At 59.7% G+C, this 14,778-nt stretch overlaps 1 protein-coding gene across 11 annotated transcripts in view; it reads left to right on the forward strand.

The window, feature by feature from the left end:
• Nucleotides 1-10,521, forward strand: part of COL7A1 (collagen type VII alpha 1 chain) — a 33,621-nt gene extending 23,100 nt beyond the window's left edge. For 4 of the 11 annotated variants that reach the window (XM_068163764.1, XM_068163763.1, XM_068163765.1 and 1 more), the window contains 33 exons: nt 7-75; nt 183-218; nt 349-390; nt 511-555; nt 699-743; nt 856-891; nt 1,022-1,081; nt 1,223-1,348; nt 1,464-1,535; nt 1,780-1,815; nt 2,049-2,108; nt 2,299-2,343; nt 2,450-2,485; nt 2,593-2,628; nt 2,723-2,779; nt 3,157-3,228; nt 3,491-3,562; nt 3,663-3,698; nt 3,777-3,857; nt 3,947-4,000; nt 4,201-4,254; nt 4,329-4,391; nt 4,481-4,543; nt 4,836-4,952; nt 5,252-5,329; nt 5,410-5,463; nt 5,664-5,712; nt 5,803-5,850; nt 6,278-6,367; nt 6,721-6,783; nt 8,806-8,925; nt 9,615-9,794; nt 9,922-10,521. In XM_068163764.1, coding sequence (XP_068019865.1) covers nt 7-75; nt 183-218; nt 349-390; nt 511-555; nt 699-743; nt 856-891; nt 1,022-1,081; nt 1,223-1,348; nt 1,464-1,535; nt 1,780-1,815; nt 2,049-2,108; nt 2,299-2,343; nt 2,450-2,485; nt 2,593-2,628; nt 2,723-2,779; nt 3,157-3,228; nt 3,491-3,562; nt 3,663-3,698; nt 3,777-3,857; nt 3,947-4,000; nt 4,201-4,254; nt 4,329-4,391; nt 4,481-4,543; nt 4,836-4,952; nt 5,252-5,329; nt 5,410-5,463; nt 5,664-5,712; nt 5,803-5,850; nt 6,278-6,367; nt 6,721-6,783; nt 8,806-8,925; nt 9,615-9,794; nt 9,922-9,971 — 2,145 coding nt within the window. In that variant the 3' untranslated portion in view covers nt 9,972-10,521. Of the gene's footprint in view, nt 1-6; nt 76-182; nt 219-348; nt 391-510; nt 556-698; nt 744-855; nt 892-1,021; nt 1,082-1,222; nt 1,349-1,463; nt 1,536-1,779; nt 1,816-2,048; nt 2,109-2,298; nt 2,344-2,449; nt 2,486-2,592; nt 2,629-2,722; nt 2,780-3,156; nt 3,229-3,490; nt 3,563-3,662; nt 3,699-3,776; nt 3,858-3,946; nt 4,001-4,200; nt 4,255-4,328; nt 4,392-4,480; nt 4,544-4,835; nt 4,953-5,251; nt 5,330-5,409; nt 5,464-5,663; nt 5,713-5,802; nt 5,851-6,277; nt 6,368-6,720; nt 6,784-8,805; nt 8,926-9,614; nt 9,795-9,921 lie in introns of those variants that run through there. The other 7 variants (XM_068163767.1, XM_068163768.1, XM_068163769.1 and 4 more) reach the window with 7 other exon arrangements.
• The last annotated feature ends 4,257 nt before the right edge of the window (nt 10,522-14,778 follow it).

The following is a 14,778-nucleotide window of genomic DNA, read 5'->3' on the forward strand; positions in this document are numbered from 1 at the left end:
ATCTAGGGTATGCCAGGACCTTCAGGCCCTGCAGGTCCCAAGGGAGAGCCAGGGGATGTTGGAGCCCCAGGACAGGTAAGTACAGAGCTGCTGGGAACTTCCCCAGTGTTCCCAGACTGGGATGAGAGGGAGCATCCCTATGCAGCTTTGCTCACTTGTGGCCTCTCTTCCCTCTGCTCCAGGCCATTGCTGGCCCTCCCGGTGCCAAAGGTGAGAAGGTAAGGAGCCAGGGTACAAGGCAGGGCAACCTCCACCTCTGAGTGCTGCCAAAGCCCCCAGGGCAGGCAGGGGTCTGCAGGGTGTTAGTGCCTGCTGTGGGCACCCCTGATCACACATGTGCCACTGCAGGGTGAACCGGCACTGCTGAAGGATCTGCTGCTGGGAGAACCTGTGAGTTGGCCCCATTAATCTCATCCCCTCCTCATTAACCTCATTCCCCCTGCCACTACCACCTCACACATTCTGGGGGGTGAGACACTCTGCTCCCCTAACGTTGCTCTCCCCTGCTAGGGCTCCAAGGGTGACCGAGGCTTACCTGGCCCCAAGGGTGAGAAGGTGAGCACTGCCCTGGAGGACTGGTGGGAAGGCAGCCATGGAGCTCTGCATCTGCCTGCCCATGGCAGGAGGGTGTCTGGCTGCAACCATTCCCCCTTCACATTGTCTCCCAACCCTGCTTTTTCCTTGTTTCTCCCTGTCAGGGAGAGCCAGGAGGATTTGGAGAGCCAGGGGATCCTGGGGAAGATGTGAGTAGGAGGGCCAGGGTGTTGGTGCTGGGGGCAACAGGTACTGTCAGGTGGGACCTGTGCCCCTGCTACTCACCACACAGCTCTTTCTGATGGCTTGGTGTCTTCACAGGGAGCAAAGGGGTCCTCTGGAGCCAAAGGAGAGAAAGTAAGTGTCCATGAGTCCCAGGCAGTGGGGTGTTTCCCAGCTCTGTGGGGCAAATCTGAGTGGCAGGTTGCCCTCAGCAAACCTGTGCCCATCAGCCAGGGGACACACTGTGTGCTCTGCCACCACACAGGGATCACCAGGTGTCGGCGTGCGGGGACCTCCAGGACAAGACGGGCCTCCAGGGTTGAAGGTAAGCCGTGCCTCCATCCATGTCACCCTGGCTCTCACCGTGTCCCTGCACCTCGGTGCTGCCCTGGTTCAGCTGGTCATGAAAGAAGCATGATCCTGAAGGCTGTTTCTCTGGGCCCTGTCTTTTCCCTCTCTGCTGCAGGGTGACATTGGCTTGCCAGGACCGCCAGGACCTCCAGGTTTAGCAGGCATTGCTGGGACACCAGGACAGCCAGGCCTGAGAGGGGATAATGGGCAGCCTGGCCCGCCGGGTGCCCCTGGAGAGAGGGTAAAGGCTATGGCCAGTGGTCTCTCTGAACCTTCAGACAGTGCCAACTGGTTCCCTTGAGAGCTCAGTGACCCCTAGCTGTGGCCCCTGCTTGCTCACAATGTTTCTCTGCCAGGGAATGATTGGCTTTCCAGGGAGAGACGGCACCCCCGGACCGCCAGGACCTGCCGGACCCCCTGGGCCAGCTGTGAGTAGGGGGCTTCAATGCCACAGCATGCCTGAGGGGTGCAGGCTCTGCCCTGGCTCTCTTACCAGCTTGGGCAGTGTGATGGGGACCTACCCTGCACCTCCCAACCCCACACCCTGAGGCTGGGAGTTGCCAGGGGCTCTGGCACAAGAAAGGACCTACTGTGAGAGCCCCAGGGATGGTTGGTGGAGCACCTGGCGCTGCCTTCCTCCTGTGGTTCATTCACCCCTCTCTTTTCTTTTAGGGCATACAAGGGGCTTCTGGCCTGAAGGGTGACAAGGTAGGATAGGGGCAGCATGAGGCATGTGAGGGCCACCCTTTTGAGGGGTGTCCCTACTGCAGCCACCCCTGAGTGATGCTGAAACCACTCTGGTTGATGACACATAGGAGCCTGCTCTGTGTTGGGCTCTTGGGGTGGTGGTGGGGTGACCCCTGGCATGGGGCAGACATGGCATGGCTGGGAGGAGCAGTGGGCAGCAAGGACAGGGACAAGCTCTTGCCTTACCCTTGCAGGGTGCCCCTGGGGCAGGGCTGCCAGGAGCCAGAGGCGAGCGTGGAGACCCGGGTCCACGGGTAGGTACCACAGCGCTCCCTCTGCATCCTCACCATCAGCCACCCAGCTCCCCACCACCGGCAATGGGAAATTCCACTGTGCCAGCCCTAAGGGGACAGGGAGCCTACACCATGCCTGCCCCCAGGGTAGGGTGACACAGGAGGGTCCTCCCATCCCAGGCTCCTTTCTCACATCCCTTTTCTCTTGCAGGGCGAAGATGGACGCCCAGGACCAGAAGGTGATCGAGGGCCAGCTGTAAGTAGCCCCCAGACCTGGCTGCACCCCCAGTCCTGGCTGCACCCCCAGTCCTGGCTGCACCCCCAGCTAGGCCCCTCCCTGACCACTCTGCTGTCTCCCACAGGGCTTGCCTGGGAACCGGGGGGAGCGTGGGGACAAGGTAAGGGACCCTGCAGGCTGGAGATCCAGGGTGGGGTCCTCAGGGAAGTGTTTCCTGCTCCCTACTGTGTACTTTTGCAGTATCTCACCATCTCCCCTTCCTCTTAGGGAGATATTGGGGCTCCAGGGCCCAAAGGAGACAAGGTGAGTCCTGGGTGCAGGGGGCAGGGGAAGGAAGGACAGCAGCACTGGCTCACCCTCCTCACTTCTCCTCTCCCCCTCAACCTTGGGTGTGCAGGGTGATACTGTGGTGGTGGAGGGGCCTGCTGGAGCTCGAGGCAGCAAGGGAGAGCCGGTAAGAGATATTCCCTGCCCCACTATGCATTGTCCTTCTTGGCATGATGTGCAGGGGGTGTCTTGTGCATCCCTTTCCCTTGTGCATCTTGCTTCTGCCCTAGGGCAATTCTCAGCCCTAGGGGTTTGATCCTGCACACTTTCTCCTGAGTTGCACAGCACAGCCCCTCACACACCTCTGCCTGCCAGAAGAGCTGGTAGTGCTTCTTGCAGCAAAGGGACCCTCATTCACAGAGCATGTTGTGTCCTTTCCTTTAGCCACTCTGCAAAGCCCTGTGTCCCTGCCCTGGGGCATCTCTCCTCCCCACCCCAAGGTGCATCTGTTTTTCTGAACATCTCCCTGTCCCCTGACCCCTTCCTGTGTTCCATTCTCTGCAGGGTGAGCGTGGCCTGAAGGGCATGGAAGGGGACAAGGGCGACAAGGGGGAGCAAGGCATGCCTGGAGAGAAGGTACAGGGCTTGAGGGGGTGTCTGTAGAGCTGGAATGTGCTGAATTTGGGACCATGGAGGGTTGCAGACAGGGCAATGGACAGAAGGACCAGGACACGATGGCATCCCTGCACCCCACGTCTTAGTGCTTGTGGGCACTCTGGCATGGTGTTTGACACCATGGCAAGGGGAGCTGTCAGAGCTGGCCTTGGAAGCCACCATGGCCATGCTGTGGCCAGACTTCCCCCTCCTGCCCTGTGTCCATCTGGGTTTCTGCTTGCAGGGCATGAGGGGCGAGCAAGGTGAGAAGGGCTCCACGGGCTTCCCTGGGGCACGTGGCCCTGGCGGGCAGAAGGTAAAGCGCTGGGCACCCCTCGCCACTGGCGGGGTGCTGGGGGCATGCTGGGGGCACCATCCCCTTTGCCTGACCTGACTGATGCCTTTGCCTTCCCCAGGGAGAGGTCGGAGTGTCAGGAGAGCCTGGTGAGCCGGTGAGGAGCTGCGTCTCAGTGCCGCTACCACCCCCCAGGGGGCAGGAGCACATCCTCTTCACACTGTGTTCTCTGCAGGGACAGCCTGGCCGCGATGGCATCCCTGGGGCCCGGGGAGAGAAAGGGGACATAGGACCTCTGGGCATGCGTGGCCTCAAGGTGAGCGGGTCCCTCTGCCCACCAGCGCTCTCCAGGCCGGGGCTTGTGACCGCTCAGCAGGGTTCTGACTCCCCTCCTTACCCTCGCAGGGTGACCGGGGCATGAAAGGCGCCTGTGGCCTCGATGGGGACAAGGGTGAGAAGGTGAGTGGGTGCCCACTGGGTGCTGCAGGAGCTTGGATGGGGCCTGGAGGCTCATGGCCCTTTGGATCCCCTCTGCCAGCCAGTGCCAGCAGGGAGATGGCTGAGGCCAGGGCACGGGATCGCCTCCTCTGCCTGTAGCTCTGGGGCGAGCATTGAGGAACACAGGACTGACCACCCTGCCTCTCTCCTGCCTGCTGTAGGGGGAGCCAGGGATCCCGGGGCGCTCAGGGCTGCCAGGGAGGAAAGGCGAGCCGGTAAGCAGCGCGGATGCTGAGCAGGGATGGGGATGTGCAGCCGGTGGCTGACAGATGTCTGCTTTGTCCTCCAGGGAGAGCTGGGGCTGTCGGGACCACCAGGCGTCCCTGGGAAGGAGGGGCTCATGGGGCCCAAGGTAGGTCAGGGCAGTGTTGGGAAAAGCTGTGTTTGCACTTCAGCTCCCTGGCTGCCTGTCCCCTGCTGTCTGCTCCTTCCTCTTTGCAGGGTGACCGAGGATTCGATGGGCAGCAGGGAGCCAAAGGAGACCAGGGGGAGAAAGGAGACCGGGTAAGCAGGCTGGAAAGGGATGGTGTGCATCACACTGTGGTGCTTTTACCAGGATCCAGCCATGATTCAAAGCACATTGGAGTCTTCTGCTCCCAGAAGAGCTATCCAGCACTGCTCTAAAGGATGTTGCTACACTACAAGTGACAACAAATCCCTGCTCCACAAGAAGGCTCCAGTGTCAGTGCTTCTGGGATGCCCAGCTGTGGGATTGGAGGATGATTATAGTGGCTGCTGTGGGGCCAGGGTCTCCAACAACCCTGGCCTGACACTCTGCTCTCCTGCTCTCCTGCAGGGTGCCCCAGGAATTATAGGTGTCCCTGGTCCTCGGGGCATTGATGGTGCTCCTGGTCCCCCTGGACCTCCAGGGAATGTTGGCCCACGAGGTCCTGAGGGCATGCAGGGCCAGAAGGTGAGTCCTCACCATGGGTGGCCCTGTCCCTGGAGTGGGTGAAGATTTGGTGACATCAGGAGCCATGCCCCAGTTCTGTCCCTACCCTTCCAGCTCACTGGCTTTGAGGTCCTCCTTTGTGTCCTCCTGCCCAGGGGATGGGGGTCTGGGGGGTGGAATCTTGCTTGTCTTGGGGCTGTGCTGGATCCATCCCACCCCAGAAGTCCACAGGATGAGGGGATGGGTAAAGCAGCACATCCATGGAACTGAGGTGAGCAGAGAGGCTGCAGAGCCAGATAACAAGAACTTATCCTTTGCAGGGGGAGAGAGGCCCCCCTGGACAGTCAGTGCCAGGGGCCCGTGGTGTGCCTGGCATTCCTGGTGAGAGAGGAGAGCAGGTGGGTGAGCAGGTGCCTGGCCCTAAGTGAGCGAGCCCCAACCTGGCACAGCCTCCCACTTCCCCTCTGCTTGTTCCTAGGGCAGTCCTGGCACCCAGGGATTCCGTGGGGAGAAAGGGGAGCCAGGCATGAGGGTAAGGATCTGGGAGGAGCTGGCACGGGCTCCTGGTGTTCAGGTCACCAGGGTGAAATGGAGCCCTGGTCCCATCCCACCCTGAGGGAGGGGCTTCCCCCATCTCTGGGCTCTGCTCTGGCACATGGGCGTGGGGAAAGGGATTTTCTTCCTAACTGCACCATTTCCCGTTGCACTTTGTGTCCTTTTTGTGCCTGGCAGGAGGAGGAGATCCGTGCCTTTGTCAGGCAGGAGATGAGCCAGCACTGTGGTGAGCATCCCTTGCTGATGCTGTGGGACTGGGGGTCTGGTGGGGGTCTGGCCTTGCTGCCCCTGATCCCTTGTCCTCTCTCTCCTGCAGCCTGCGGGGGGCACTTCCCACGGCGTCTGGATTCACGTGAGCACTCAGGTTGCAGCTCTCTCTTCCTACCACCCTGCCCTGTGCATGTGGCATTGAAGGGATTCGGGCACCCTGGTGTGCCTGGGTTTGGGTAGTAGGCTGGAGGCAGCTGGGAATGCTCCTGGATCCCCTCAGTCAGGTATCAGCATGAGACCATGCACAGGAAGAAGGGATGATGTGTGCAGAAGTGATGGTGAAGGAGATGGTGAAGGAGAGATCCCCACAAGCAGCTGACTTGAGTTGGTGCCAACAGGCTCTAGGTGTTTGCAGGGTCTGCCAATCAAGTAGGGACCATATGAACTGCACCACATCCATGCCTGGGTGGAGAAGCTGGACCAGGCAGCCTTGCAGGGGCCAGGATGGCTGAAAGGGAGGGTGGGCTGGAGGGACAGGGGCAAAGCATGGACTGAGATGAAGTGAGTGCTTTCTCTCCAAGGAGGCTGGGGGGCTCAGGCCAGAAGCAGCCACCCCTTTACCCAGGGAGGAGGAAGAATTGTCCGCCAGGAGAGGGAGCATGACCAGACAGGTGATGAAGAGCTCCAAGGACGTAAAAGATGTGGCCCCGTGGGCATGTGTCCCTCCCCAAGCTGATTGTCATCCCTGTCCCATCCTGCTGGGCTCCCAGTGGGCATTGTCTCGCTGGGCAGCAGCTCCTCCTGCTATTGCCTCCTCTGGGAGTCCCTGGCAGACCTCATCTGCAGTGCAGAGAGGATGTTTCCTGGCCCCCCATCCCTGCCCATGTATCCCAGCATGCTGCAGCAGGTGCAGTGCTGGGTTGCTCCCCACCTGCTAGAGGTGGTTTCCACATGGGAGGCACTGTGTGAAGCCCCAGACCCCATTGGCTCCTCCTTGATGCCTTTGTTATGTACCTTCTTGTAGGGCTCTTCCCCACTGCCAGCACAGTCCCTGTGCTCAAGTTGTCACATGCTGAGGAAGAGGAGGGTGAGTATAACCTCTATGCTTTTAGTCCCCATCCCTCCTTTTTACCTGCTCCATTTGTGTGGCCAGTCATGTCCCTGCCTTCAGTTTTCAGGGGATGATCCATCAGTGGCAGTGCTGCTGGTCCCGGGGGGGATGGTTAACAAAAGAATGAGAAGAGCAGAAGGCAGCAGGGAGTGTGTGCATGTGTGTGTGCATGCAGCACGTACAGGTGTGTGCAGCAGGGAGTGTGTGCATGTGTGTGTGCATGCAGCATGCACAGGTGTGTGCAGCAGGGAGTGTGTGCATGTGTGTGTGTGCATGCAGCACGCACAGGTGTGTGCAGCAGGGAGTGTGTGCATGTGTGTGTGCATGCAGCACGTACAGGTGTGTGCAGCAGGGAGTGTGTGCATGTGTGTGTGCATGCAGCACGCACAGGTGTGTGCAGCAGGGAGTGTGTGCATGTGTGTGTGCATGCAGCACGCACAGGTGTGTGCAGCAGGGAGTGTGTGCATGTGTGTGTGTGCATGCAGCACGCACAGGTGTGTGCAGCAGGGAGTGTGTGCATGTGTGTGTGCATGCAGCACGCACAGGTGTGTGCAGCAGGGAGTGTGTGCATGTGTGTGTGCATGCAGCACGCACAGGTGTGTGCAGCAGGGAGTGTGTGCATGTGTGTGTGTGCATGCAGCATGCACAGGTGTGTGCAGCAGGGAGTGTGTGCATGTGTGTGTGCATGCAGCACGCACAGGTGTGTGCAGCAGGGAGTGTGTGCATGTGTGTGTGTGCATGCAGCACGCACAGGTGTGTGCAGCAGGGAGTGTGTGCATGTGTGTGTGCATGCAGCACGCACAGGTGTGTGCAGCAGGGAGTGTGTGCATGTGTGTGTGCATGCAGCACGCACAGGTGTGTGCAGCAGGGAGTGTGTGCATGTGTGTGTGCATGCAGCATGCACAGGTGTGTGCAGCAGGGAGTGTGTGCATGTGTGTGTGCATGCAGCACGCACAGGTGTGTGCAGCAGGGAGTGTGTGCATGTGTGTGTGTGCATGCAGCACGCACAGGTGTGTGCAGCAGGGAGTGTGTGCATGTGTGTGTGCATGCAGCATGCACAGGTGTGTGCAGCAGGGAGTGTGTGTGTGTGTGTGCATGCAGCACGCACAGGTGTGTGCAGCAGGGAGTGTGTGCAGCAGGGAGTGTGTGCATGTGTGTGTGCATGCAGCACGCACAGGTGTGTGCAGCAGGGAGTGTGTGCAGCAGGGAGTGTGTGCATGTGTGTGTGCACGCAGCATGCACAGGTGTGTGCAGCAGGGAGTGTGTGCATGTGTGTGTGCATGCAGCATGCACAGGTGTGTGCAGCAGTGAGTGTGTGTGTGTGTGTGCATGCAGCATGCACAGGTGTGTGCAGCAGGGAGTGTGTGTGTGTGTGTGCATGCAGCACGCACAGGTGTGTGCAGCAGGGAGTGTGTGTGTGTGTGTGTGTGTGCATGCAGCACGCACAGGTGTGTGCAGCAGGGAGTGTGTGCATGTGTGTGTGCATGCAGCACGCACAGGTGTGTGCAGCAGGGAGTGTGTGCATGTGTGTGTGCATGCAGCACGCACAGGTGTGTGCAGCAGGGAGTGTGTGCATGTGTGTGTGCATGCAGCACGCACAGGTGTGTGCAGCAGGGAGTGTGTGTGTGTGTGCATGCAGCACGCACAGGTGTGTGCAGCAGGGAGTGTGTGCATGTGTGTGTGCATGCAGCACGCACAGGTGTGTGCAGCAGGGAGTGTGTGTGTGTGTGTGTGCATGCAGCACGCACAGGTGTGTGCAGCAGGGAGTGTGTGCATGTGTGTGTGCATGCAGCACGCACAGGTGTGTGCAGCAGGGAGTGTGTGCATGTGTGTGTGTGCATGCAGCACGCACAGGTGTGTGCAGCAGGGAGTGTGTGCATGTGTGTGTGCTGTGTGCATGCAGGATGTGCGGGGCAGGGCCTGTGGCTGGGGGCAGCAGGGCAGAGGGGGTGGTGTAGCAGGCAAGGGCTGCTGCTGATGGCCAGTGCTGTCTCCCAGGGCAGGACAGGCAGATCCTGCTTGACACCGATGACCTTGAGTACGACAGCGAGTATGACGAGGAGGAGGACTATGATGAGGTTCCGGACATGGAGCACTTGGAGCATCCTGCAGAGGGTGGTGAGCTTTGCCACACCTGCCTGGCACAGGGGATGGAGCTACAGGATGTGGCCGCAGGGCTACCTGGGCTTTGCTGGGGTGATGTTTCCACATCTCACCTGGCAGTGGGGTCCCTGTGCCCTCTGGCAGGGAGGATTTGGGATTTGCAGCCCTCTCACTGTCACCCAGGCAGGTGGTGTGGTCCCCATCGCAGTGCTGTGCACACCCCCTGCTCTGTACCCCTAATGAAGCCTTCACCAGCTGTGATGGGTGGTGTGCTGGGCTGCTGGGACCCGCTGCCCCTGCGTCAGGTTTCCTGTGCTACTGTGTCACTGGCTGCAGGAGGGGATCCTAAAGTCCCTAGCAGAGCAGGGAAGGCCTGGTGGTGGCAGCAGCAGTATGTGGAGTGTCCCTCCAGCACCCATCCAAGGGATGCTGTAGTTGTGTTCCTGTGCCACCTCTCTTCGAGCTCTGCCTCCAGCCTTTGCTGGGATAGGGCTTGCCCAAAGGGGCATCTCCTGCCCTAACTCCCAGCACTTGGGCACGGCACAGAGAGGTTCCCAGCCAAATCATGCCCATGCTCAGCAGGGAGTCATCCCCTGCATACCCCTTCATGGGGTTTCTCCTCTGACAAATGGGTTAGGCTGCCTCCAGCACCGGTGGGCTGCTGGCTCCTGCCTGCCCTCACCGTCACAGCTTGCCCCCTGCAGCTGAGCCCTGCAGCCTGCCGCTGGAGGAGGGGGACTGCCAGCGCTACACGCTGCGGTGGTACTACAACCAAAGAGCCTCCGAGTGCCGGCCCTTCGTCTACAGCGGCTGCCAGGGCAACCCCAACCGCTTCGACAGCAAGGAGGAGTGCGAGCTGCACTGTGGGCAGCGCCCAGGGGCAGGTGGGCATGGCTGCTGGCACCGGCAGGCCTGGCGGCATTTCCAGCCAGCCACGCAGGCTTGGCCAGTGCAAAGCCAGGGGGACAACGCTGGTCCTCTGCTCTGACACCACCTCACTTCTCCCCACAGGTGCCCATGACGTGGCCGGTGGCAAGGTGGGAAGGCAGCCAAAGGTGTAGGCACGGGCAGTGTCTCAGCAGGCAGAACTGCCCAGCAGCTCGGCCCAGCGGCTGCCCTGGCCAGGGCTGGGCTGCCCACGGTGGTGGAGGCCACGTGCCCACCAGCCCTGAGAAGGAACCTGGTGCTATTTCTAATGTGTCTTTTTGCTGCTCATGGGTTTTTCCTTTCACGTCAGTTTTATTGCCCATTAAGGTGAAATATCAAACAGGAAACCACCTCCAAGGCTCTTAACCCATTTCCCCACCTGGAGGTTTCCTGGGCTGTTCCCAGCTTGATTTTTAACTTATTTTTTGCAATGGGATGATGCTTGTCCCCATGCCCCATCTCTGGCAGCCCAGGAGTGGAGCTGGGACCTGCCATGGTTGGCTCCCATCATCTAAGACCCTCCTCTCCTTCCCTGCCCCTATGGACCCCTAACCTTCCCCTGCTCCCTTTCTCTGCTGGGGCACACTGCCTGTGTCCCTGGACAAGGTAGTGCCTCCATACACAGCATCCCTCGCCTCCCATCCTGCAAACAGCTCCATCTGAATAAATTTCACCTTAACCACAGCTGGGGCCCACTTCCCCTTTTGTGGCTGCTATGGTTTGGCAAAGACCTGATGGGAGGACTTGAGTCTTTCTCTATGATCTACCCTTCAGCTCACATGCCTGCCAGCAGCACCTCTGTCTTTAATCTGGGGGGGCTCACCTGCACCCTCCAGCCCATCTAGGAAACCCTGAGGATGGTGCTATGTTAGAGGAGGTTCCTGCTCGCCTACAATCACCCTCAAAACCTTTGTGGGAAATGATGTCAGCTCCCGGGGTCAGCAGCTCCCTCCAGCCCCAGGTCCAAGTGAAGACATTGTCTCCACTGAGTCAGTGCCCAGGGGCATGTGGGCTGCTGAGTGGGCTGTGTGGCACTCATACACACCACTGCTTTCTGTGTATATCTGTATACAGGGAATGTATATGTGTACCAGTGTTGGGGGGGTGCGTGATATTAAAGCTGCATTCATGGGGAGATGCCACATTTCTTTGTGCACCACTGGAGATGCCCATGGTCTTTGGGGACAGCTCTTGAGCCAAGTGTGCCCTTCCCAGCTGCTTGTTGCTAGAAGCACCAGCTGTGGCTCCTCACAACCCCAGGGACCCCAGTGCCCAGCCCTGTACCCAGCATGTGCCCAGCTGACGCAAGCCAGGCCATGATCCCCTGTTGGGCTGTGATGTGTCAGCACGTGGGGCTGTGGGGCTGCATGATGTGCTGGTTGAATCAGCTCTGCTGGCTAATTTTGGCTGCCAGGGGTGAGTTCCTGACTGTCCCTGGGAGGAGGAACAGTGCTGGCATTATTTCCTGTCCTTGCCACAGCCAATGACCTGGTGACTATGGGGGTGGGCAAGGCCCCCAGCAGTCTGAGCCCCAGCACCAGATGCCCTGTGTGAGCCACCCCAGGTTCCTGGAATCCCCTCCAAATATAGCTGATGGAGCTGTGGGGGGCACATTCACACCCACAGCCCAGGATGATTTCATCTGCTATTAGGCAAAATGTATTAATAACCTCACCCCCTCCCGCATGTCATCATCACCCCCTTTGTGGGCCAGAGGTGGAGCTGAGGGCAGGATAAGAGCCAGGGCTTGGCAGGGAGCAGGGCAGACCCCCAGCTCGTGGTCCCCACATCCCAGGAGCATTGCCTTTACATCACGGGAACAAGGACCTGCTGCAAATGGTGAGGCTGTACCCTTTGGGGGTGCTTTCCACGGGGCTTTTATCTGGGAAATGCATTGCAGGGAGTTGGATGCTTTCCATTATCTGCTTCCCAGTGAATTCCCACATCTGGCTGCCTGCTCCAGTACTTTCCAGAGGGTTTCACCTTGGAGATGGATTACAGGAGGTTGGATGCCTTTCACTGCCCTCATTACAGCTGGGAAAACCCCACTGGTTGACTGATTCAGGGGACAGGCATCCATACAGCAGGATTTGTGCAGTGGTGCTCATGCAGCTGCTCTGACCCCACCCTGTGGCACAGCACCCTGCATCACCTGGGGACCTCCCTGGGACCAGGGTGGGACATGGGGCAGAGGAAGATGCTGAGGCTCAGCACAATTCAGTGCACATGGCAGGACTTGTGCCCTTGCCACACCATTGCCACTGCCCAGCTGTGTATTTTAGGCTGTGTCATGTCTCCTTCCTAGCAGGGTGGCTTTTGCCCCAGAGAGCCCAGCAGCCCTGTAGGGGACAGTATCCAGGGACAGCAGCCACTGGCGAAGTCTTGAGAGGAGGAAAGCCCCACAGCCTGCCTGTCCCTGAAACCCTGGGCATACCACACTTCCCTGGCCAAAGGACAGGTCTGGGCAGAGGAGCAGCTGCGGTCCCCAGGCAGCCACCCCCTCCAGGTGGCAATGTCCCTTTCCCTTGGTTGCAAAAGGCTGGAGGTGGGGCCAGGGGCTGTGGGAAACAACGAGAACATCCATCTGCTTCAGCTTCCCTTGTCTTCTTCAGCCTCCCAAAACTCCCTCTGCCATGCAAGAAGGTGAGCCCTCCACTACTGGATATAGCCCGTTGGTGTGGGGAGTAGAGGGGCTCTGAGTGTGGCACTCTGGTGGGGACACACTCTGCTGAGGGGCTCTGGAACCATGGTAGTACAATGCAGGCGATGCTCAATGTGTGCTTCCTGTAGGTGCTCCCAGCTGCGCTGCACTGCAGGATGCTGCTGACCTGCCTGGTGGTCCTTGTGGTGCCAGTGAAAGCCTGGAAGGGGCCAAGCCATGAGAGGCTTCCACTAGCATCTAGAGCCGGGGATGGAGGCAAGCTGATGGGGCAGGAAACCGCCGGAGCTAATAGGATGCTGCCAGATCCTCCTGAAATGATGAGGAACGACCATGGCTCTGGGGAAGGGTCTCACCTGAACACAGCTAGCCTGCTGCTGCTAGAGGAGTCAGCAAGAAAAGCATTGTCCTGGCCAGTTAGCCCAGCCACCAAGAGACCTGCTCCCAGAAAAAAGGCAAGAAAGGTGTCCCTCTCACTTGATGTCCCTACCCAAGTACTGAAAATAATGATTGACCTGGCAAGAGAGAAGGAGCTGCAGGCCAAGGCAGCTGCAAACGCTGAGCTGATGGCCCGTCTTGGGCGCAGGAAATAAACATCACCTTGCTGGGACACTGCTTCTTGGACAGGGCTGGAGAGGTCAGTAGGGCTGCTGAGGGGTGCTGGTGGAAGGGAGCACAAGCTGGCACCGGTGTGCCCACAAGGGACTGTGGCCACAGCACCTTGTCTGCCTGGTCCACGTGCCCATGGCACAAGCAGTCTCAGGAGGATTTGGTTTAATAACTGCCAAAGAAAATACAGCTGGATTTGCCCTCATAGGGGGCAGCACCAGAGCACAGCTGCATCCCAACCCCAGGCACCTGAGGGATTTTTGTGCCCTGTTTCACTCCCTATTTACTCACCAGTGGGATGTCTCCAAAGGGGCTACATCTGGTCAGGCAGCTTTTCCATGTGTTGCCTCGCTCTGAGTGGCTGCAGCCCACCAAACGTTCTGCAAAGCTAGGCTGAGCCTAAAGCTGGAGTTGGTGAGGATGCACAATAAAAGGTGGTGTGGTTTACACCAGTTTTGCACCCTTGTACACTCCCATTTTGTGTTCCCTCTGCCCACACAAGCAGCAGGTCTGGTCCCCAGTCCAAGGTGCCTGCAGCAGCTCTGGCCAACGGGCACACTGCCCTGTGCCGCTGTTGCTGCCGTCTTCAGCAAGGCTGGGAGATAAGAGCGGCCTGAAGCATGGTGTGGCCGCCCTGTGCAAAGTACAGGGTGCCACAAGTGAGGCAGAGGCTGGGGGACGCCTCTGGAGAAGGCCACTGGAGCTGGTAGGGGACACAGCCATGTTCTTTGAGGACTACCTGCAGCAGGGTGAGTGCAGCCTCTTTGCCTTGGGGCAGGTGCTGGCTTCAGAAAGCAGATAGACTAAATCGAGGTGAGCTTGCACCCCGTGGGAGGGACGTAGTTCAGTACCCAGCAAAGGAATGTGTCAGAAGACAGGTGGGTTGGTGTGAGGTGTTGGGGTGGGTAATTGACTCCTTTGCCTTCTCTAGACACCCTAGGGCTCTGGTGATACCTGGGCAGTGCTGGATCTCAGGACATCCTGCATGTAGGCACCACAGGGCTGGGCCTGGAGGTTTGTGGGTGCAGGGTACAAACAGGGTGCAGGTGGCAGCCAGGACACCAGGCACTGGAGCCAGAGACAGTGGTCATAGCAGAGACACTTCAGGGCAGGCAGTCTAGGTGACAACCGCCAGTCTCAGAAGGAGGGTCTCCCTCGCTGCTCTCCTTGCCCCTGGGCACAAAGCCCCTGCCAGAATCTCCCCTTCTGATGTCCTGCTCCACTCCGAGTCCCAATGTGCCACTCCTTGCTCCAACCGTGACGTCCCATGGTTTCCTGGGTACCCCACCCTGCCCTTCTTCCGCCCCTCCCAGGGTGTTCTCCTACCCAGTGTCCCCTAAGGGTTCCCAGTGCCCGGTCCCCGTACGTTCCCCCGCTCCTCCGCCAATGCGCCCCTTAGTGACACCATAGCCCACACAGCCTCACTCCCCCCCCCCCACCCCGCTTCCTCTCACGCCCAGCATCCCCAGCCCCGCCCCTGCCTCTCCGCCAATCAGGCAGCAGCTTTCGCACCCGGTGTCCGCCCCCCTGCTGTCAGTCATGGCCCCACGCCCCGCCCGCTCCCCGGGCCGCCGCCGGGAGCCACGTCAGGGGGGCTGGGCCGCGCCTGCGCAGGGAGCGGGCGGCGGCAGTGACAGGCTGGCAGGAAGGGGCGGGCAGCAGGAAGGGGCGGG

The sequence above is a fragment of the Melanerpes formicivorus genome, unplaced genomic scaffold, assembly GCF_026170545.1.
Source record: "Melanerpes formicivorus ecotype bairdi unplaced genomic scaffold, bMelFor1.0.p_v2 SCAF_74, whole genome shotgun sequence".
NCBI classification, from domain to species: Eukaryota; Metazoa; Chordata; class Aves; order Piciformes; family Picidae; genus Melanerpes; species Melanerpes formicivorus.